General features: G+C 42.4%; 1 protein-coding gene across 2 annotated transcripts in view; it reads right to left on the bottom strand.

Moving 5' to 3' along the window:
- kremen1 (kringle containing transmembrane protein 1) overlaps positions 1-24,563 on the bottom strand; it is a 164,357-nt gene that overhangs the window by 107,045 nt on the left and 32,749 nt on the right. For both annotated transcript variants that reach the window (XM_048611475.1, XM_048611476.1), the window contains exon 2: positions 17,196-17,358. In XM_048611475.1, coding sequence (XP_048467432.1) covers positions 17,196-17,358 — 163 coding nt within the window. The remainder of the gene's footprint in view (positions 1-17,195; positions 17,359-24,563) is intronic.

The raw sequence follows: 24,563 nt of genomic DNA, 5'->3' as shown, positions 1-24,563 counted from the left end.
AAAATTCTGCTGCCATCTTGCGTACTGAGTCCAGCCCACAGTGTCACAGCGATAAGAGAATGTGGTCCAACTTTTCATGCAATTATTTTGAACAATAATTTGAACAAGGTAACATACACAACTCCTCCCTTCTGCTTCTTTGGTATTGAATCTATTAAGTGAAGAACATTTTAAAAGCTGCTTTAAAGCATCGCTAACTTCCCTACAATGCTTACTAAAGGTCTTGAGAAAACAACAGGCCAGTCGGCTCAACAAATTCATTGTACGCAGTGTTTTAACTCCCCAACTCTGCCTTCCAATTGTGAGTGAACATCTGAAATTTAGTTTTTCTATTCCAAAGCTGGGAGATTATTGTGTATATAAGCTGCTTTTGGCATAACACAATCTGACAACTGATCTAAAATTACTTGTGCCTGAACTTACAGGTACAAACGCTTTTCCAACCAATATTCAAGCTGTAACCTTGAATATTGCTATTTAATATTAGATATCATTACGATCCTGCAGAGACCCATGACTTTTGCAAAGATATTTGAATTTCCAGCAATCGATTCAAAGGATCAAAGGACAAAATTTCATGTTGTAAGTCTTTTACTTCAACAAATTAAAGTCAACTTGAATAAAATGTTACCTAGTTGACAATTGCTACACTGTGCTACAAAAAATCACCCCCTCTACTTCCTGACTGAAAGCCCATACCATGTTTAATACGCTTCACCAGTCTCCACAGATTGTGGACTTCGTAGGAAACAAGACTAAATTACTCCTAGCCTCCATAGGGGCTGCTGAGTTGCAACATCCAATATCTTTCAGGAGTTATTTCTCTCAAACTTCTGAGAACCCTGGAATGATTTCGAACATCATGTCCACTCTGGTGACTTGATATCCCAGCCACAGCTAGACAGATCTTCCAGTGTCCTTAACTTTGTACTGGCTCTGTCTCATCAACCAGGGAATAAGCTCCAACCAGCACTCTGCCTGAGAAGGGTAAAAAAGAACAGCCTTCTCCCCTACTATTAACAACAGCTCCTGCTTCCCAATCTCTCTCTCTCTCCGGGACATTCACCCTCTGTCTATCCAGAGTTTCTGAGTCACGACAGAGCGAGCTACTCATGCCCAGGTGTGAAAACTCGCACTTAGTTTTCAATGGGGTCTTGGCCTGGTTCCCAACAGCCTATGGCAACAGTGTCATACATCTTATTATTCGGTAGAACTAGTGGGATATCACATGCCCCTCTCCATTATCCTTCTGTGGCTTGAATTAACCAGACAGGTTAAAACATAACCTGTTTATAAAACCTGGCAATTATTTCTAAACATCATTCCAACAGACAGAATTATGATCAATAAGTTGTGGCTTGAATTAAACAGGTTAAAACATAATCTGTTTTAAAACTCAGCAATTTTTTAAAAAATCTTTCTAATGGACAGAATTATGATCAACAAGGGAGTTAAAGGCTGTAGGGAACAGACAGGATTGAGAAGATAAACCATAATCAGATCAGTCATGATCTTATTGATTGGCTGTGCAGGCTCAATGTGTCCATTTTTATGATCTAATCAGTCTCCCACTTATCTGTGATAACAAGGTGTAGAGCTGGATGAACACAGCAGGCCAAGCAGCATCAGAGGAGCAGGAAAGCTGACGTTTCGGGCCTAGACCCTTCTTTTCCTGCTTCTCTGATGCTGCTTGGCCTGTTGTGTTCATCCAGCTCTACACCTTGTTACCTCAGACTCTCCAGCATCTGCAGTTCCCACTATCTCCCACTTATCTGTTCTCTCTCTTAGCTACAGAGATTGAAACTTTTCAAACCTCCATCATGCTTGCTAATACTGAAATGGAAATAATGCCTTGTACTTTATTTCGGTGATTTAATCAAGGGGCATCAGCTTTACCCTCCCAATATTGTTCATCTCCACTTTCCGACTGCCTCTTTACTGCAGGTTGTCAGAGTCACTGGGATATGATTCCCTGGACCATTTTGGTTCACTGAAGCTTCTGGTCTGTAAGCTTCAGGCATACACCTTGGCTGAACTTTAGTGACCCATTTGAGAATGAGGATTAGGCGCATAGCAACATTCATCACATCAAGCCTGCCCCGCATTAATTACAGTCATGGCTGATTGAAATATTCAATGTCTTTTTCCCATTGTATCCCTGTAACTCTGTTCACCACTGGGAATCAGAAATCTATCAACCTCTAACCTCAAAAACTGAGCTTCGACAGCCCTCTGTGGTAGAGAATTTCACATGTTCACAGCTCTCTGAGTGTAAAATTTATCTTCATCATTTTCCTTAATGGCTTCTCCCTTGTTTTTAAATTAAGCTCCCGGTTCTAAATTCTCCAAGTAAATAAATGATTTATCTGCAACTACCCAATCTATCCCTTTAAGCATTTTGTCAGTTTCAATGATGTCGACTCTCATTCTTTGAAACTCTAGAGATTTTGGCTCAATTTGTATAACCTTTCTCAAAGAACGATCCCAACATCCCAAGAACAAGTTTGGTCAACCTTCATTGCAAGGACACCCAAAACCCGTGGCAAATCTATACTTTCCAACCACTTGCCACTTAAGAAATAATCTGCACATCTGTTTCTCCTACCAAAGAAGATAATTACACATTATAAACCATCTGCTATGTTCTTGCCATTCACTAAACCTACGCAAATCCTTCTGAAGCCACTTTACATCTTCCTCACAATACACATTTCCACTTAGTTTTGTATCATAAATAAATTCAGAAATGCTACATGATGCCTATCTCCAAATCCTTGATACATATTGTGAATAGCTAGGACCCAAGTACTGATCCTTGCAATACAGTCTGCCAATATTTTCCTATTCTCTGTTTTCTGTCTGTTGGCCTGTCATTAATCTGTGTCAGTACGTTACTTCCTATCCCATGGTCCTTAATTTTTCTAACCAGCTGCAACATGACATCCCAACTGTTCTGACCAATGAAAGAAAGCTTCCCAAATGCCTTCTTCACCACCCTGTCTACCTGTGACTCCACTTTCAAGGAACTATGCACCTGCACCCCTAGGTCTCTTCATTCAGCGACATTCCCCAAGGCCCTACCATTAACTGTACAAATCCTGCCCTAGTTTTCCTTACCAAAATATATGCTGGTTAGTATGGTTAGATCACATGGGATCCAGCAGGAGATAGCCAACTGAATACAAAATTTACAGAGGGTAGCGGTGGAAGGTGTATTTGAGGATCAGCGGTGTGCCACAGGAATGGGTGCTGGGCCCATGGGTTTTTGTCATTTATATAAATGATTTGACTGTGAATATAGGAGGCATGGTTAATATGTTTGCAGATGAAACCAAAATTGGTGGTGTTGTGGACAGTGAAGAAGATTATCTCAGAGTACAATGGGACTTTGACCAGATGGGCCAATGAGCCGAGGAATGGCAGACGGAGTTTAATTTAGATAAATATGAGGTGTATTCTATAACCCTCCCAATCCTCAGAATTATTGCTACTTCTGCCCACTTCCCACAAGTGAATAATTTTACACGCCTTTTCTTTTAATCTTATGCAACCCTGAACTCATTAGCTGACCTTAGTTCACTGATCTTTATTAAGTCTTTAAGTCTTTCTTGCAACTTTAAGAAGTATACAGTTTCTGTAAATTATGCAACAGTTCATTGCCTATGTACAGTCATGCCTTTTAATGCATTTTCCCAGTCCATCTCAGCAAATTTGTGTTTTCATAATTTCCCTTATACAAATTTAACAACCTTGCTTCAGAATGAACTACCTCACTTATAAATAAAACGTAAAATTGTGTCATATATTGTAGTCACTCATCCCTAAAGCTTCTTTTGCAACACAAGTGGTAATAAGCCCTTTTTCATTACATAACAATGGATCTAAAATAGCATGTCCTATAATTGGCTCCTCAACATATTACTCTAGAAAACAATCCCTAACACTCTCCTGAAACTTATTCACCACAGCTTTAGTGCTCAGTTGGCTTACTTAGTTTGTATTGAGAGTGAAGTCACCCATGATAACTGTGTTTCCCCACATTCCATGCTTCTCTCATCTCCTGATTATCATGCCCCACACTATCACTACTATTTGGTAGTTATACATAACTCCAACTAAGGTCGGCTGTCCCATGTTGTTTCTTATCTTCAACCAAACAGATTCCACACACTGTTCTTCAATCTGAGATCCTCCTTTACCAATGTACTGATCAACTCTTATTATCAGTGCAACTCCACTTCATTTTCCTCTTGTCTGTCCTTCCTAAACATCATATCCTTGAATATTCAGTTTCCAGACCTGGTCGCCATGCAGCCATATTTCTGGAACAGCAATTAGATCATAACCATTTCTCTCTTTGTGCCTTTAGATCATCCACTTTGTTGTGGATGTTGTATGCATTCAACTAGAGTCCCTTTAACTTCTGGATGTCATTCCACTTTTGAATACTTGATGCTTAACTTCATTTCTCCCAATTCCAATCTCCCGAACATCTTTTCAACTTCCTGTCATCGACATTACTCCCTTCTAATTTGGGCTACCCCTCAGGTTCTCATTGACAAGTTAGTTTAAACTCACTTCACCAGCACTAGCAAGTCTCCTTGTGAGTATAATAGTCCCAGTCCTGACAAGGTGTAACCCACACAGTTTGTAAATAACCAACCGCTCCCAAGCACTCCCAATTCCCCAAAGATCGAATGCCCTCCCTCCTGCACACATTCTCTAGCCACGTTTTCAATCGATGAATCCTTCCTTTTCCTGCTTATTCCAATATGCCAAAAATTTTGCCCAAGAAGTATTTATCCAATTTGAAAAATTATTATTCAATTTCCTTCCATTACCCTTTTAGACATTGCATTCCATGGCATAAAAAGTTATCCATAAATTTATTTTCCCTCATCTCATCTCTGGTTCTTTTGTCAATTATGTTAAGATTATACCCAGGAAATTCATCATGTAGGGAGCAGTGATGCCATAGCAATCCTAAGTACCCAAGTACAAACTCACTGCTTCAAAAATATCAGAAAAATGTCGAGCATCTAAACTGGAAAACAATTTAAGTGAATCAAATACAATGACTTTAAAAACCATTTCAAAGATGCTTCAATACATGACTAGTACTGTGTTGCCTTCATGTTCTGATATGCTAACATTGGTCGGGTTGTTATTGTTGTTATTCAGATGGTGAACTAACAGTGCCTCTTATAAACTAAGTGCATTAATAAATGCAAAAATGTATGAGTATTAAGAGGAACACTGTTGTTCCTTGGCACCTATGCAGTCATTTGTTTTACACCAAGCACATCAAACTTTGCCAATAGCCTCGCTTTTAGATTTGATTTGTCACATGTACCAAGGTACAGTGAAAAGTTTTGTTTTGCATGCAGTACAGGCAGATCACACCAAACAAAGTGCATTAAGGCAATAGAACAGAGCGAGGAATACAATGTTACGGCTGCAGAGAAGTTGCGCAAAGAGTGAGATCAACATTAAATTTAAAATTTGAGAGGTCCAGTCAAAAGTCTAATAAGCACAGGTGTTCTTGAATCTGTTGGTACATGTATTTAAGCTTCTGTTCAATGGAATAGGTTGAAAGAGATTATAACCAGGGTAGGAGGCGTCCTTGATTATGTTGGCTGCCTTCCCGAGGCATTGAGAAGTATAGATGGTCAATGGATAGAAGGGTGGCTTGCGTAATGGACTGGTCTGTGTTCACAACTCTCTGTAGTTTTTTACTGTCCTGGGCAGAGCAGCTGCCATACCAAGCCATGATGCATCCGGGTTGAATGCTTTCTATCTATAAAATACCTGGAGACGTGCCGAATAGTATCCAGTTTTATTAGAAAAAAAAGTCAACACAAGATTTTAAGTAGAATGCACATGTTTAAAGGTGAAATCATATTGGGTGCTGCTGGAAAGTGCATTTTGATTGTTCAATGTAATATTATGTTGGGAAGTTGAATATCTGAACATCACTTACATCCATGACCAACATGCATACAGAGTCACAGCATTGTGTAAGCAGTAATGCTTTTTACATGATGATTCCTTCAGCCTGTCCCATTGCAATATCTAGGTAGACAGTAGGGTTGGTGGTCGGGGAAGGAAGAATAGAGAAAAGAAGAGAGAGGGGGAGAGTACTATGTAGAACTCACATGCATCTTCAACATCTCACTGACCCGTGAAGCTGGTTAAAAATACCAGTCTTGCATTAAAGTATATTTTTCGTATCAACTATCCTTTTGGTTCTGAGTAAGATAAAGAGAAATTTTCATTCCTGTAGCATTTATCATGACCACAAAGCAGATGAAATGCTGTTGAAGTGTAGTCACTGTTGAATATAGGAAATGTGACAACCAATTTGTGCACATCAAGTTCTCACAAACAGCAATGTAACAATAACCAGACCGTCTGTTAATTGGCAGATGAAAGATTGACAATGATTTGCCAACAACACAAGCACTTAAGTGCTGTGTATTCATGCCTACTGAGACCATCCAGGTGGTGTGTATGCTCTGTTGATACTAATACCAATGTAATGGTGCATGGCACAAATTATAGGTGTCTTCATACTCTAATTATATTGCTGAGCCTAGCCAACTCTGTAGTCCTGTACTGTTCAACACACGGAATTAATTTAACACCGTCTTCCCCTGGCAAATCTTGGGGAGGATGTAATGTAATGTAATGTCTACATTAAGCCACTACCTTCAGCTCAGCTATTCCTCATAGAGATGGCTTTTGCAACCGTCCTTACAATTTTGAGTGTTGCAAACTGTAGGTTGTTGCTTGCTTAAATCGACTGGTGATAGAACATAACATAAGAATTCAGAGTGGGAGTAGGCCATTCTGCCCCTCAAGCCTGCCCCTTCATTCAAAATGATTAGGCTGATCTGCCCTAAAGCTCAACTCCTCTTTTGTTCCAGCTCATCATACACCTCAACTGCCTAATATTTCAGAAATCTCTCTACATCCTCTGTTAACGTATTCTGTGATCTAGCCTCCACAACTCTCCGGGGTACAGGATTCCAGATATTTACTACCCTTTGAATGGAGAAATTCCTTCAATCCTCAATTTCAAATAGGTGTCCCCTGGTTCTGTAACTAGTTTGGGACTCACCCCCTAGCAAAAACATCTTCTCAACATCACCTTAGTTAGAAAAGGATATACTGGTATTGGAGGTCATCCAAAAGAGATATACTGAGCTGATTCTTGGGATGAAGTTTTTGACTTATCAAGAATGCCAAAACAGGTTAGGCCTTTGTTCATTCAAGTTGAGAAGAATGAAGGGTGCTCTTATTAGAACATACAAGGTTCTGGTGGGACTTGTCAAGGGAGATGTTGTGCAGATGTTTCCACTAGTGGGGTGTCTCAAAGTCGGGGACCTAGCTCAAGAATAAGGAGGCATTCATTTAAAACTGAGATGTGAAGGTATTTCTTTACACAGAGGGTAATGAATGTTTGGAATTCTTTATCCCAGGGAATAGTGTGGGCTAAATCACTGAAAGTATTTAAAGAGGAGGTAGATAGATTCTTTAAATACCAGAGAATTGGGAGCAACGAGAAGCTGACTAAAAAGAGAAGTTGAGGCCTGGGGAAGATCAGCCCTGATCTTATAGAATGGGTAAGGCAGGCTTGAGGGGCCAAATAGCCTACTCCTGCTGCTATTTCATATATTCTCATGTTCACATCGCCACTCCCTTTGGCCTTACACCGAGAATCCCTTCATCACTTAATTTCTCCTTCCATTCACTGTATCATGGATTTTCCTTTATCCAATGTTCTTTCACCTACAAAAACCGATTAGGTTTCTAGTATTTACTCAGTTTTGCTGGAATGTCACAGACCTGAAAGGTTGCCCAGTATTTTGCGGTGCCCCTCTGGCACGTTTGCAGGCAGTGGATGGGGGTCGGGGCGGGGGGGTGGATTCTACAGATGTTCTTCACCTCCGCCCCAACCTAGCCCTGATGTTACAGGAGGAGGAGAAAGGTGAGGCCTAGAGTGCACCTGGCCTGACTGAGGCCCTACAGGGGCCAATTACATTCTCAACCAAGGCCTGTGCCACACAGTATGTCCTAAGCTCCCCAGGCCTCACCCAGCTCTGCACAACCACAATCCCTCCTCCGCCCTATCACTGCCTCATCCCCAGGCCCCACCAAGAATCCCCTGGACTTATCTGTATCTTGGACTGTGACAGCATTGTCCAGTGGGACTTGGTGTTGTCCCAGTAATGGTGACTGGTACCAGAGATTCCACAGATGTCAATCAAGACTGACATATCTCTCTGAGACAGGAGAGGTCAGAAGGCCCACCTCTGGCCAGTTAACACTCCACAGACCATTAACTGGCCACAGGACATTGGTCAGCAACTAAGCTTTTCAGTGGTGGCATCCGAAAAACATGACTATGATTTCTATTCTCTCTCCGCAAATGTTGCCAGGCCACTGAGTAATTCCCAGCAATTTCTGCTTTCACAGCATTACAGTGTGCTACTGCAGCTGCCATCATTTCAATTAAGCCTTAAATAGAGACTCGCTCTGCCTGGACAAGTGGGTAAAATATGTCTCTCAGCCCTTTATCAAGGAGAACAAGAGAGCTCCATCAGTGATCATCTGTCAAGTAAAACCATTAAAAACAAGGTCAGTTCCCACTTATTCTATTTTCCACTTGTGAGACCATGATTGTACACACTGTTCTTACTGACAACACAACTTAAAATGTAATTCATTTAGCTAGGAAGATCTTTATGTCATTTTGAAGGGTTGAAAGATATGGAGTTATTTTTTGCTCAGTCTCATTTTAATATTGTTATTAATTGCCACAAGCAAAGATTTGAGAACTCAGTTCAATTTCTACAGCAAAGTTAAACACTATATATACAGTTTAGTCCAGAGAACAGTGTGGAATAAGTTTCTTGCTTAATAATCTTTATTGAATGCACTTTCTGATAGTCAGCATTATTGGTTAATTGATCTCTATTTAATGAGCAGTTCCCCTAAAGATTATTGCGTTAGAAATGCTTACTATTTCCTCGGTTTTGATGTACCCCCTTCGAGCAAGTCCAACGCTGCATTGATTTCAAAATCACCAGTCTTTGTGCATAATTTATTGTCTCATCAATATTCACAAGCTATTACAATCACAGGGAAAAAAGAAAGGCAATTTATTGGCATTAGTCACTGAGGCTGAAGGTAGAATTTAGGCATTTTTAAAGTCCAATTTTTAAACACATTTTATGTTGATCTAATTGCAGGGGTGTGTCGCTGTGACATGGAGGAATCTCTCTTATTGTTCCAAAACTGATTATCTAACCTCAGAGCATTCGATGATGACAAAGAACATTCTGTTGAAGGTGCTGGGAGGGTCCAATAACTGAATGGACCCCCATTCAACTTTGGCAGAAAGACCTCAGATGGTGCACTTTCCCCACTGCACCTTCGTGGCAGCTGGCCCAAGCTTTAGTGCATCACTCAGGACATAGTCCTGGGCCATTCGGTCCAGGTCAACTCCTTGCTCAGAAAGGCCAACAAGTTTCGGGCAGACCAAAGAGCATCTTTCACCAAGTTGATGGTTCTCCGGGTGCAGTCGATGTTTGTCTCGATGTGCATCCTGGGGAATAGACCGTAGGCCACAGAGTCCCACGTTACAGAGCTGCTTGGGACAAAACTCGACAAAATCCACTGCATCTTTCTCTAGACTTCCTTTGCAAAGGCACATTCCAGAAGGAGATGGGTAACAGTCCCTCGACACCCCCAACCCCTCCCCGCAGCCTCTATGAGGCCAGCGTGCGGTGGTGCAGAGTGTCCTGGCATACATGAAGGATCTCACAGGTAGTGCCCCTCTCACCACCAGCCAAGCAATGTCTTGGTGCTTGTTGGAAAGTTCTTGCGATGAGGCATTCTGCCAAATGACTTTGACAGTCTGCACAGGGAACCACGCAACAGGATCCACCCTCTCCTTTTCCTGCAGGGTCTCAAGGATCCTACATGCTGACCACTTCCTGATGGTCTTGTCATCAAAGGTGTTTGTCTTTGCAAATTTCTTTATGAAGGACAGGTGATGCAGCATGGTTCCAACTACTTGGAGCATTCCCCAGCAACAAGGTCAGTTCCATCATTCACAACACCGGGAACAGGTAGTACCTCAGTACGTGGTGTCACTTGGTGTGTGTGTACTGAGGATCTACACACACCTGGATGCATCCAAAAATAAAGGTGGCCATCAGGATGAGGTCAGGGTTGGGTATGTTCTTCCCCCCCAATTATCTAGAGTTTTTACATGGTTTCCCTGCAGACACAGTCCATCGCAGACCTCCAGATGAAGTGGAAGATGGCTCGGATGACTGTAATAACACAGGTTCTAGAAATGCGCCAGACCTGTGCCATGTACAACAACAGAGAGTACCTCATACCTGATGACCAGGTTTTTACACACCAAGGAGAGGAAGCAGTGCTCTCAAAATACCAGTTTCTGCTTCCTTTTGGCGATATGCTCCTCCCATGTTTTTGCGCCTGCCCCAGCCCCTTGGAACCATATTGCCAGCACCATCAGGTAGTCTGCCCTAATGGTGAAGGGGATAAAGAATCAGTTGGCCCAGTTCCTAAATGACATGGTCTCACTCTTGCCTCAATTTACCTTGGCTCCCAAGGCCAGTTCAAACTGGTTGCTCATGAGCCTGCACACGGACAGCGGATCTGAGCAGAAAACAGCAACATCATCCATGTACAGGGAGGCTTTGACATGCCAGCCTCCACTGCTTGGAATAGTCACCCCTTTCATGCTCGCACCCTTCCTAATGGGCTCAGCAAAGGGCTCTATACAACATACAAGCAAGGCAGGAGGGAGTGGATAGCCCAGCCTGACTCCAGATCTGATTGGGAAGCTTTCTGATTCTCACCCTTTGATTGAGACTGCACTAATGATGTTAGCGTACAGCAGACGGATTCAATTGCAGATTCCCTCCCCAGTGCCCATTTTGGAGAGCATGTCCCACATGTAGGGTGTGAAATCCTGTCAAAGACCTTCTCTTGGTCCAGGCCAGTGAGGCAGGCATCCACCCCCTTGTCCTGCACAGAGCCAATCATATCCCTGAGGAGCACAAGGGGTCTCAACGATCAGCCTGCCCGGTATAGCACAGGTTTGGTTGGGGAACATCACTGATCCGAAAGCAGACTTGATCCGGTTAGCAATGACCTTAGACAGCATTTTATAATCTGCATTCAGTAGCGAAATTGGTCACCAATTTCTAATTGCCTCCCTCTCCCCCTTCCGCCTGTAGATGAGGGTGATAATACCTTTCCTCATGGATTCGCACGCAACGTGCCAGAAGCAATACAGTCATACAACTCCAGCAGGTCCTGACCAATCAAGATCCACAAGCTGAATACAACTCAGTCAGTAAGCTGTCGCTTCTGGTGGTTTTATTCTTTTCTAAGGACACAAGGGCCTTGGTCAGTGCATCCGGAGATAACAGCTGGTCCAGCTTCTCCTTTGTGCTGTTGTCTAAGACCTCCATGAGAGAGGATAGGAACAACTGGGAGACCACTTTGTCTGTGGGCTTCGGGTCATACAGACTGGCATAAAAGGATTGGCTGATCCTCAGGATGTCAGGCTGGGATGACGTTACCAAGCCATTTACTTCCTTCAGGCTGCTGAGCGCAGAGCTCTCCTTGTGTACCTTCTGGAAGAAGAAACGCGAGCGTGTCTCATCCTGCTCCACGGTGTAAACCCTGGACTGGACGATTATCCTGGAGGCCTCCGAGGCAAAGAGCGAGGCTTGCTGGCTCTTCACCTCCTGGAGATCCTCTGTGAAATCAATCCCCATCATCTGCTGCAGGAGTAGGTTCTGCATGCCTGGCAGATATGGCCAGAGTTTGCAAAAGTAGTAAAAAGACAGAACTAAAGGTTCTTACGCAGTATTCATGGCAAAATAGGTGAATTGTCAGCTGAAACAGCAATAAATAGATATGATAATCATTACAGAATCGTAGATGCAAGGTTACCAAGACCTGAATATCCAAGGGTTCTTGACATTTGGAAAGGACGAGAAGCTCAGAGAAGGTGATGGAGTTTGCCTAGTTAATGAAGGCTAGCATTCATCCAAAACTGAAAATGTTAGAAGTTGTTATCAAAGAACTTACAGCAGGGCACTTTGATGACTTCAAGGTCATAAGGCAGAGTCAACATGAGTTTGTAAAAGGGAAATCACATTTAATAAATTTATGGAGTTACTTGAAAAGATAACATGTGCTGAAGATAAAAGGGAATCAGAAGCGTCCAGACCCGAAACATCAGCTTTCCTGCTCCTCTGATGCTGCCTGGCCTGCTGTGTTCATCCAGCTCTACACCTTGTTATCTCTATTGTATGCATTGTATTTGGATTTCCAGAAGTGATATGTGCCAAATCAAATGTTATTGGAGGAAGTAAAGGCTCGTGCTGGACTGGGGTAGCATTTTGGCATGGTTAGAAAATCGCCTAGCTAATAGAAAGTAGAGTAGGCATTACTGGGTTATTTTCAAGTTGGCAAGCCTAATAATGAGTGTGCAACAGAGATCAGTGCTTGGACCTCAATGTTAACGATTTATATAAATTACTTGGATGAAGGGACAGACGTATGGTTTCCAAACTTGCTGATGACACAAATACAGGAAGAGTAAGTTGTGAAAAGACATCAGGATACTGTAGAGTAATATAAATAGGTTAAATAGTTGGGCAAAAATCAGGCAAATGAAGCATAATGTGGCAAAGTGTTAAATTCTCCATTTTGGCAGGCAGAATGGAAAGGAATGATATCAGCGAAATGGTGAGAGATTGCAGAACTCTGACATGCAGAGGAATCAGGGTGTCCTTCTGCATTACTCACAGAAGGTGAGTACACAGGTAATTAGCAAAGCTAATAGAACTCTATAATTTATCATTAGGGAGATAGAATTCCAAAGTAGAAAGGTTATGCTGGAGTTGTACAGGACTTCGGCAGATCCACATCTGGAGTATGTTGCAGAGTATTGATCACCTTATTGAAGGAAAGATATAAATGCTTTGGAAACAGTTCAGAGAAGGTTTACTAGATTTATGCCTGGAATAGGTGGAATGTCTTATGAGGAACGATTCGACAGACTAGGCTTGAACCCAATGGAGTTTAAAAGAATAAAGTGGTGACTTGATTGAAATATTGAAGATCCTGAAGGATTTTTACAGGATAAATGTGGACAGGATGTTTCCTGTCATGGGAGAACCTAGGACCAGGGGTTAAAAACCAGGAGTTGTCCATTTAGGTCAGAGATGAGGTGAGATTCCCTCTCTCAGAGCCTTGTAATTCTTTCAAACTCTTTTTGTGGAAAGGTGGTAGAAACAGAGTCCTTCGATATTTTTAGACAAAGGTAACTGGATTCTTGATAAGCAAGGGAGTGAAAGGTTATCAGAGTTAGGCTGGGGTGACAATCAGATTAGACAGGACCTTATTGAATGGCAGAGCAGGTTCAAGAGGCTGATTAGTCTACCGCTGCTCCTTATTCTTATAATTGTGTAATGCTCATTTAAAAGAGTCTTTGTAGACATTATGTTCAAATAGCTTCTTTCTGCGCCATATCAATTCCATGATGTTTAAGGGATGACTTTAGCTTATAAAGATTAAAATGTGGAATGAGTGCAGGTAAGAGTAGCAAAAGTAAAAGGTTATTTAGGGGTCCCATAAGCTACACCCACAACATTACTCTATCTTGTAGTTAATCAGGATCTTAAGTTTGACAATAATCATGTGTGATTTTCACCTACATATAAATTGGATGTATCAGCTTGGCAAAAGTAGCCTGGAAGATAGATCTATAGACTGTTTTTAGGACAATTTCTTAAAACATTATATACTAGACTTAATCTAAGAGCAGGTTGTTTTAGGCCTGATCATGTGTGATGAGACAGAATTAATTAATCAATTCAGATAATAGCAATCGTAACATGATAGAATGTTACATTTAGTTTGAGGATGTGAATTGTGGGTCTAAGATTACAGCTTTTCACTTAGAGGCAATTAAAAGGATATGAAAGCAGAATTGGGAAGTTAGGCTAAAGGGTATGTAGCAGTCGTGGATTGGCATCCATTTAAGGAAGATATTTCCTAACACTCCACGAGAATTCATTATAATGAGAAAGAACGATTTTAGGAGAAGGATACGCAGTCCATGGCTTTCCAAGGAAATTAAAGATATTATCAAATTGACTGAAAAAGTATGCAACTCTGTAAAAATGAGTGGTGTCCAGACGCTTGCACAGAAATTCTAAAGTCAGCAAAGAATTACTAAAAACATATACAGAGGGAGAAATTAAGAGTATCAGTGAAAACCAACTGTAAATATAAAAACAGTAGGAATTTCTGAAAGTATTTAAAAGGGAAAAGAGTAACTATAGTGAGTGAGGGTTCTCTGAAAAGTCAATCTGAGAAATTAACAATGGGAAATATGTAGACGGAAGAAATGGCACAATTGTTTGCCTCCCAGAAATACTTGAGGATCAAGCGGTGAAAATGAAAGAGCAACAACATGCAAATACAATCACCACGGAATGAGTGCTTTGAAAACTACTTAAATCAAAAGGTTGACAAGCCCCCAAGTTATAACCGACTTTATGGTGGGCTCTTCAAAGTAGTGACTGCTGAGACAGTAGATATATCGGCTGTAATTCACTAGATTCTGGAAAGGTTTGGAAAATAGTGAATAACACCCCTCTATTCAAGCAAGGAGGGAGACAGAAAGCAGCACAGTGTAAGCCAGTGAGCCAAACATCTATCATCTTTGAAAACGTCAATACAATCTGGCAATGTCGACATGGATTTGTGAAGGGGAAACCAGGTTTAACTAGCTTATTAGACTTTCTTTGAGAAAGTGACAAGTAATATTGATAAAGAAGAGCTTGTAGATGTGGTGTACATGGATATCCAAGAGGCATTTGATAAGGTTCCACATCAACTGTTCACTACAAAAGAAGCTCCTAATATACGGTTAACATATTAGCATGGATAGATTAGTTAGCTAGCAGGAAGCAGGGAAAATGGGTAACTTTCAATTGGCAGGCTGTAATTAGTAGAGTGTGACAGGGATCAGTGTTGAGGCCATAACTATTTATGATTTACATCAATGACTCAGATGAAGCAGCTGAGTATATAGTTGCCATATCTTCTGGTGATGCAAAGATAGATACAACTGTAAGTTTTGATGACGATATAGGAAGATTGCAAAGGAATGCAGATATGTTGAGGGATTAGGAAAAAAATGGCAAATGTGGTGCACGTGGCAAAATGTGAATTTGTTCACTTTGGCAGAAAGAGAAGTAACGCAGTATACTATTTCAATGGAGACAGACTGCAGAGCTCTGAGATTGCAGAGGGATTGGGTAGTTGTACAGTAATCACGAGAAGTTAGAATACAGGTACAGCAAGTAATTTGAAAGGCAAATAGCATGTTATTGCAAAGGCAATTAAATCTTTTTGCTGCAGTTGTACCAGGCATTAGTCTGGAATTCTGTTCTGCAGAAAACCTACTGGGGGGGGTCAGAGTCATTGAATAGGTTTAAACCGGAGATACATACGTTCCTGAGAGACAAGAGATTCAAAGGCTATAGGGGGTAGGCCGGAAATTAGAGTTGAAAGTTGAAGCCACAGTCAAGTCAGCCATGATTTTATTGAATTCAGAGCAGGCTCAAGGGGCCAAATGGCCTACCCTATTCATGCTTCTAATTCATATGTTTGTATGTTCCAGCATTTTCCTTCCTTACTTTAAACTTCCGGCATCTGTCAGTACTTAAAACTCACTTACTCATCTGGAGCTAACAAAACATCATTTTTACCAGTAACGTCAGGAAGTATTTCATCACACACACAGGGAGTGGGAATCTGGAATCCTGTTCTTTTAAAAAGCTGTTGAAACCTGGATCAAATGAACATTTTAAAACTGATATTGACAGAGTTTTGCTGAGGATATTAATCTTTATTCTTTCACAGAATATTGGTGACGTTGGTTAGGCCATCCCTAATTGCCCTTGAGATGGTGTTGGTGAGCTGACCTTTTGAATTACTGCAATCCAGGCAGTGTAGGGACACTCATAGTGCTGCTAGGAAGTATTTTGACCCAGTGAAAACGAAGGGACAGCAATATAGTTCCAAATCAGGATAATTTTGGCCTGGGAGGGAATTTGTAGATGATGCTGCTCCCATGTATTGTTTTATTCACTCATGGGATGTAGGCATCACTGGTTGGACCAGCATTTATTTCCTGGTCCTAGTTGCCCTTGAGAAGGCTGCGATGAGCTGCATTCTTGAACTGTTGCTGTCCATGTGCTGTAAACAGACCCACAGTGTTGCTAAGGTGGGAATTCCAGGATCTTGACCCAGCGACAGTGAAAGGAACGGTGATATATTTCCAAGTCAGGATAGTGAGTGGCTTGGATGGGAACTTAAATGTGGTGCTTTTCCTATGTAGCCATAGCCCTTGTCCTTCTAGATGGTAGTGGTCATTGCTTTAGAACATGCTAAGAATCTTTGGTGAATTTCTGTGGTGCATCTTATAAATGGTACACACTGCTGCTACTGAGAGTTGATTGTGGAGGGAATGGATGCTTGTGGACGCGGTGCCAATCAAGCGGGCTGCTTTGACCTCGACGATATCAAACATCTGGGAGTTGCACTCATCCAGGCAAATGGGGAGTATTCCACCACTCTCCTGACTTGTGCCTTGTAGATAGTGCACAGGCCTTGGGCAGTCTGGAGGTGTTACTCTGCTGCCCTCCTCTTTCTGGGTGGTAGAGGTCGCAGATTTGAAAAGTGCTGGAAAGGAAGCCTTGGCAAAGTGCAGCAGTGTCTCTTGCATATGTGTGGTTTAAGCTGCTGCCACTGTATGTCAGTATTGGAGGAAATGAATGTGTTCAGTGATGGATGCTGGGCTGATCAGCTACAGGCTTTAAGGAGACAGGGAATGATTTACCCATTACAACATTCGCAGTCACTACTAAAGGGTAGGAACTAAAGGTGGATAAATGGGAATCAAGGTACATATTAGCTGCAATCTAATTAGTATGGGTGTGTGAAGCAAAGTGGGCCCCTCCTGACCCTAAGCTCCCACTGCTGTAGGAAACCAGTCTGATTCAGAAACCTCCACATATGAAAGGGGAAAGCGGCTCAATGGGTTAACATAGTCCATTTGTTACCTGCAATAGTTGTGATTCCCAAGGCCTCCTTCTCCGTTGGGGTACTTGAGGGTGTTGTAAGGGTGCTGGAAGGTTTCGTTCCAATACAAGCAGGGCTTTCCTCCCTGGTGCGAGGTTCGATTCTGGCAGCCTCTGTAGTCAGCACCATTAGCAGTGTAGCACTCTGCAAGTGACACAGATAGAAGTTTGGTAAACTTTTGAAAGCAACCTCATCAGTTCTGATGTGTGAGATTATGCCAATTCAATCTTGAAGAAGTCCGATTTAGCATTTCTAAAGGTTTGGGCCTTTTTTGTAATTTATTCATGGGGCGTGACATTTGCTGTGTAGGCCAGCATTTATTGCCTGTCCCTAGATGCCCCTTGAGAAGGCGATAAGCTGCCTTTTTGAACCGTTGCAGTCCATATGCTGTGGGTCGCTTTGTTGAGACTTTGTAGCAATTGATACAACTGAGTGGGTATTTCAGAGGGCCGTTGAGAGTCACCCACATTGCTGTGGAGTCACATGTAGGCCAGACCAGATGAGGATGGCAGGTTTCCTTCCCTGAAAGACACGAGTGAGCCAGATGGAATTTTCTAGCAATCAACAATGGTTTCATGGTCATCAGCAGATTCTCAATTCCAGACTTTTTGTATTGAGTTCAACTCCCACATCTGCTGTGGTGGGATTTGAACCCGGGTCCCCAGACATTAAGTTGAATTTCTAGAATAATATTCTAGCGATAATACCGCTAGGCTATCGCCTCCCTAACATGGCAACAACGTAACAGAGAGGTATCATTTTTTAATTCGGAAGTCCATTCTATTTGGGGTAGAGCATGAAGAATGCCCAATAACCCTTTGGCTACCATGATGGAATTTCTGATTCAAATTCAGTCCTTTCTTTTGAAAGGTAAGTGTTGCAAAAGAAGATTTCCTTCCACTTTGTTCATTATCTCACCCATAGACACATTGATAGACATGGAGAGTCCGAATGCACATGCCACACACATGTGGTGACAGCCTAATTACTGCTGTTGGCAAATTACTTTCCCAGATGAGTTTTGTCTTTTTACAAGGTGAGTTAGCTATGGCCTTATCAATAGGCATCTCAAATTAGTCTGCAATAACAAGGTGCAGAGCTGGATGAACACAGCAGGCCAAGCAGCATTATAGGAGCAGAAAGGCTGACGTTTCGGGCCTAGACCCTTCATCAGAAATGGGGGAGGGGAAGGGGGTTCTGAAATAAATAGGGAGAGAGGGGGAGGCGGATAGAAGATGGATAGAGGAGAAGATAGGTGGAGAAGAAACAGACAGGTCAAAGAGGCGGGGATGGAGCCAGTAAAGGTGAGTGTAGGTGGGGAGGTAGGGAGGAGATAGGTCAGTCCAGGGAGGATGGACAGGTCAAGGGGGCAGGATGAGGTTAGTAGGTAGGAGATGGGGGTGCGGCTTGAGGTGGGAGGAGGGGATAGGTGGGAGGAAGAACAGGTTAGGGAGGCGGGGAGGAGCTGGGCGTTGGTTTTGGGATGCGGTAGGGGGAGGGGAGATTTTGAAGCTTGTGAAATCCACATACCTCCCCACCTACACTCACCTTTACTGACTCCATCCCCGCCTCTTTGACCTGTCTGTTTCCTCTCCACCTATCTTCTCCTCTATCCATCTTCTATCCGCCTCCCCCTCTCTCCCTATTTATTTCAGAACCCCCTTCCCCTCCCCCATTTCTGAAGAAGGGTCCAGGCCTGAAACATCAGCCTTCCTGCTCCTATGATGCTGCTTGTCCTGCTGTGTTCATCCAGCTCTACACCTTGTTATTTCAGATTCTCCAGCATCTGCAGTTCCTACTATCTCTCAAATTAGTCTGCTTTGCTCACAAGGCTGCCAGTCTCTCATTGGGTACTTTCACTCTCTTATTCCACTCGGGCTTTGCTCTTCTGATTGTCAAATGGGAACTGAATGCACATGAATCAAAAATAAAAGGAGGTTTGAAAGATTATGGGAGGAGTAGGGGAGTGGAACTAATTGGATGTCTCTTCCAAAGAGCCAGTTAGACAGAGTGGAGCATCAACAGATAATTATTCTGGAAATCCTGGCAGGGGGTTGGGAAACATAACTAGCCAACAATGCTTGGAATCTATGACGCCACTGGTTTACTGTCCATTTCCCAACCCAAACAAGATGGGTGAATGAAGGATTGTTTTACTCGGAACGTTAATTAATTCAATTGGTGAAATGTGCCAATTAGTTTAGCAGACTGGCGTTTTTAATATGCAGACATTACTTGTTACATATAATGTAGAATTTAGACCGTAGGAACAGGCTATTCAGCCCAGCTGGTCTTTGCTGTTGTTTATACACCACATGAGCCTGTTTCTGTGCCCATGCATTGCTTCACAACCCTCACATACACATCACTGAAAACACTGAAATGAAAATAGCTGGAGTCTTCATTTTAAAAGTGAACTCCCATATATTTTGTTTCCAGTGTCTGGGTTCTCACATTCATGTACAGCTCCACAAGCATTGCAGTTAAGAGACGAGGGTTGCCAAATAGCCATTACAAACTACAAGGCTCTTAGCATTGTGTGTTAAATTCCACTTGTACCAGCATTTGCAGTGTGAGATACTCATTCGACCAAATCTGTATCAAAAACGCTGCATTATTCAGCGGGAACAGTGTCTTCATATTGTTAACCACTGACCAACATGCACCTCAGAACTACTGATTATACACAGAATTCACACCGCATTTGGTTACTGATGCTTAGTTCAGTAGTCTGTGTAGCCCCACAAGAACTGTTTTATGATCTCAGTGTGTACATGGAGTATGGTTGCCAGCAATATATGCATTCATACAGGTTCACACAGCTCAATCCCAGTCTCCCCTGGAGCATTCGCACTGCCTTCAGCTTCTTGGCTATTAATTGTGCTACCTTCAATTGAATGGGAATGAAGCGTGGAAGGAAAATTTGAAGACCAATGTTACACAATACAACAGTATGATTATATGACGACAGTACACAACACAATGACAAAACAAAATGCAGGCAAAGATTCTCACACAACAACTAGAATTTGTGTCCAATGGAACCCTCGTATCTTGAAATAACACTTTGCACATTGCAACAACTGGAGGCAGGGTTACAGTACAGCCTCAACACCCTCCTGGGCTTCCCAGAATAACAGAGCTGCTGTTTTCACTGCACGCGAAGAGGCTTTGGTATTCACCTTTTTAGAATTATAAATCACAGGAAATGGCCGTTCAATTCATCAGTTTGTGCTAACCAATTAGTCCATCTCTCCAGTCTTTCCCAATCAACTTGTGGATATTTCCTGCTCAAGTATATATTCAACTCCCTTTTGACAAGCTGGAAAGCAAAGTCAGCAAGGACCAATGGGGTGCATATACCCATGTGGAATTAGCAAGATCATCTGGAATTCTTTATAATCCATAATGCTTTCCAATGGATGCCACAGTTACCCCATTTCTTAAAGGGGCAGATCATATCTCTGCAAGTATTTATAGACAAATCACCTCTCATTTCTTCAAATACCACAACTAGTGCTGATCTCTATTATAACCAATTACAAATAAATACTCAGTACATAGTTCAAGAGCACTGGCTTCTTTCCTTATTTGTGTGCCAATGCAGGCACCATAGGTTGGCACAGTGTTGGGCTTCACTATCTGTACTTTCTCTCAGAAATGTGGCACCTGAACCAGCACATTTTCTAGCAGAATGAGTGAAGATGCTGCCTGGCTCCAATATCTCACTGTCAGCCCACTGGATTTGAGCCTGAGCTCTACATTACCAGTAGCAGCAAGCGGATGTAACTTGGGACTGTAGTGGCTGGCAGTCTGGTGTTGCCAGCTTTCAGGGTCCCAGGGGGAAGGGAATGGACATAATTTTCCCACTTTATATCATTATCCAGCAGTTCCTGCTGGAATTCTATCTGGCACTGGCCGAAGATAAGACTGGACGTGGCTGAGATGCCTTAAGCTTCTCATACCCATGAGCAAGACATCCACATGAAGAATAATGGTCACTTTGACAAACTCCTGGAGGACACCCTTCACCTCTGAATCAATATTCCAGCAGGGAATTATCACCATCAAGAGAGGAAAGGTAGGACCTTTACAAAAAGGTGTGCTAGAAATAGTGACAGCTGTGATGGAAATTTTATCTTTATAGCTGTAAGCTTTCAAATGCAACTAAGTCAGTCAAATTAAACAGAAATTCTAGGAACTATTGCTTCTCCATCTATTAATAATGGTGCAAGGGGATTCAATTTGCTCCATATGCTATTTTTATCACATCAGTTACCATATCAGCTTTTCTGTTAAATTCACAACTGCACTTTCTAAAACAGTTAAACATTATTGTTAACCCGTGATTAAAACAGTATGTTGATTCCGACTTGCTATTTTTTACATAAAAATTAAGCAGTTTGGAGATAACATGTGCATTAAATAAACAGCATTTTGACGCAAACAGGTTAACCAGTGAACTAACGATAGTATGCAGTGGAAATTAAATCAGAGTGTAATTCCACACAAGAATCTCTCTCATCATGTCGAGGTTGTACAGGATATTGGTGTGGCCTCTTCTGGAGTACTGTGTCCAGTTCTGGTCACTGTGTTATAGGAAGGATATTATTAAGCTGGAGAAAGTTCAGAAAAGATTTACCAGAATGTTGCTGGGAATGGAGGGTTTGAGTTATAAGGAGAGGCTGGAGAGGCTGGGACTTTTTCACTGGAGCGTATGAGGTTGAGGGGTGACCTTATAGAGGTTTATAAAATCATAAGGGGTATGGAAAAGGTGAATGGCAGGTGTCTTTTCCCTCGGGTGGGGGATTTCAAGACTAGGGGGCATATTTTTAACATGAGGGGCAGTTTTTTTTTACACAGAGAATGGTTTATGTGTAGAATGAACTTCCAGTGGAAGTGGTGGATGTGGGTACAATTACAACATTTAAAAGACATTTGGATAAGTACATGAATAAGAAATGTTTGGAAGGATATGGGCCAAGTGCAGGCAGGTGGCAGTTTAGTCTGGTATTATGGCTGGCGCAGACTGGTTAGACCGAACGGTCTGTTTCCATGCTGTATGACTCTATAATTTGATTTATTATTGTTACATGTACATAGGTACAGTGAAAAGTTTTGTTTTGCATGCACTACAGACAGATCATAAAATACAAAGATCATAGGGTGACAGAACAGAGCGAGGAATACGAAGTTACAGCTACAAAGAAAGTGCACAAAAAGAAAGATCAACGTCAGGTTTAAAATTTGAGAGGTCCATTCAGAAGTCTACGGCTCTTCTGTTTTGAATAAAGAAAACATACAGGAGCCAATGATGCTGAAGGGTTCATCAATATCTTGTGGTTTATTGATGGACTTACTGTTAATTGCACTGTCCAGTGTTTACAGCAATGAGCAGTGTTCAGGAAGACATATTAAGGCTGCACCTTTTTCCAGGAGATGCATCTACCAACATCATTCCCCACTGAGGTGCCAACTGTGGATGCACTTTGCGAGTAATTTTACCTTTCTGCAGCCCATTTTACATCTCTCCCTACTTTCATTTCTTTGCATTTCTCCTGATATATGATGGAAATAAAAATTGTCTGAACTGGCATCCATTGTGCAAAGCCAACGTGGACCCCATTAGGCGCAGAGCTCCCACAAAAATATTTTAATGTTTAAAGCAAACTAAGGCCCTTCTCATTCTATTGCCCTCAACTGCTTATAAGTCAATCTGAGTCTTGAGCATTTCAGTTGACAGTGCAGTCCCAGCTTGTTTAGGGGGAGAGAAGACCATGTCAGCCCTTGTGTGAAAATGTCCTTTCTGATTTCAGTGCTGAATAGTCTGATTCTTTTATTCTGTGTTCCCTCAGCAGAGTAATTAGTTTCTCTGAATCTATTGTACAAATCTTTTTATCACTCTAAATGCCTCAGTTATATCACCCTTCAGTCTGCTATATTCGGTGAATGCACCAAGTTGCACCATTCAGCAGGCTTCTAAATAAGTTGTTCAAACAATATCACAAAGGGTTACTGAAATACAGGAGCAGTAAATCATTCAGTTCCCCAAACTCGCTCTGCCGTTCAATTAGGTGATGGCTGTTCTGTACCCCAGTCCAATTTCTACTCTAGTTCCACATCCTCTTTAACCCTAGACTAATAAAAATCTTCTCATCTTAGTTTTGAAACCTTACTGGCGGTGGTGATGGTTTATGGTAGCTACTGGACTCTTCTTTCTCTTTGACAGTCCCTCAGGTTCGAAAGTAACTTGCTTACATGTGGTGGCTGAAGAGTCCAATTCTGGAGCTGCAGACTCTGCCACAGGGAGAGGTTGGTGGTGTGTTAGGTGGGCGGGTGGAACACTCCGGATTCTGCACACTCTTTCTGCTTTTTGTACTTGACCTCCAAGTACTCCATTCAGTGACGCTCAAAATGGTTGGCACCTTCATGGATGCTTCTTCTCCAGTTTGAGAGTTCCAGGGCAAAAGCGATTCCCAAGTGTCAGTGGGGATGTTGCATTTGTTGGAAGAGGTTTTCAGTGTGTCCTTGTAGAATTTGCTCTGCTCTCCTAGTGATCACTTACCATTGCGGAGGTCAGAGTAGGCACTTGTTTAGGGGGTTCAATGTCAGGCATCCAGGCAATGTGACCAGTGCAGCTGACCATATATGACTAGTGCCTCAATACAGGGGATATTGGCCTGGAAGAGGACACTCACATTAGCATACCAGTGGATGTGGAGGATTTTGTGAAAGCTGCACTGGTGATGGCTCTCCAGGGATTCGAGGTGTCTGCTGTACATTTCTAATGCATACAGGAGGATGGGGACCATGACTGCTTTGTAGACCATGAACTTGATACTGTGTTTGAGGTCTCGGACTTTGAACATGTTGTTCCTCAGACATCCAAAGGCTGCATTGGCATGTTGGAGCCAAAGTTGGTTTTCATCGCTAATGTCTGCTTGCACTAAGTGCAGGTTCCTGAGATATGGGAAAAGATGCCCACTGTAATGGGGCTGGCTGTGAATTGTGATGGTCAGGTGCCAGTGGTGGTTGGCAGCAACAGGCTGGTAGAGAACCTTCGCTTTGCCGATGTTGAGTCTGAGGCCCATTCTCTCCTGCGTCTCGATAAATCCAGGTGGCACAGTGGCTCAGTGGTTAGGTCTGCTGCCTCACAGCACCAGGAACCCAGGTTCAATAGCAACCTCAGATGACTGTCTGTGTGGCGTTTACATGTTCTCCCCGTATCTGTGTGGGTTTCCTCCGGGTGCTCTGGATTCCTCCCACAGTCCAAAGATGGGCAGGTTAGGTGGATTGGCCATGCTAAATTGCCCCATAGGTTTCAGGGATGTGCAGGCGAGGTGGATTAG

The sequence above is a fragment of the Rhincodon typus genome, chromosome 24, assembly GCF_021869965.1.
Source record: "Rhincodon typus isolate 14 chromosome 24, sRhiTyp1.1, whole genome shotgun sequence".
Taxonomy (NCBI): Eukaryota; Metazoa; Chordata; class Chondrichthyes; order Orectolobiformes; family Rhincodontidae; genus Rhincodon; species Rhincodon typus.
Note: the sequence above shows the minus strand (reverse complement) of the source record. Positions and strands in the feature narration are given on the sequence as shown.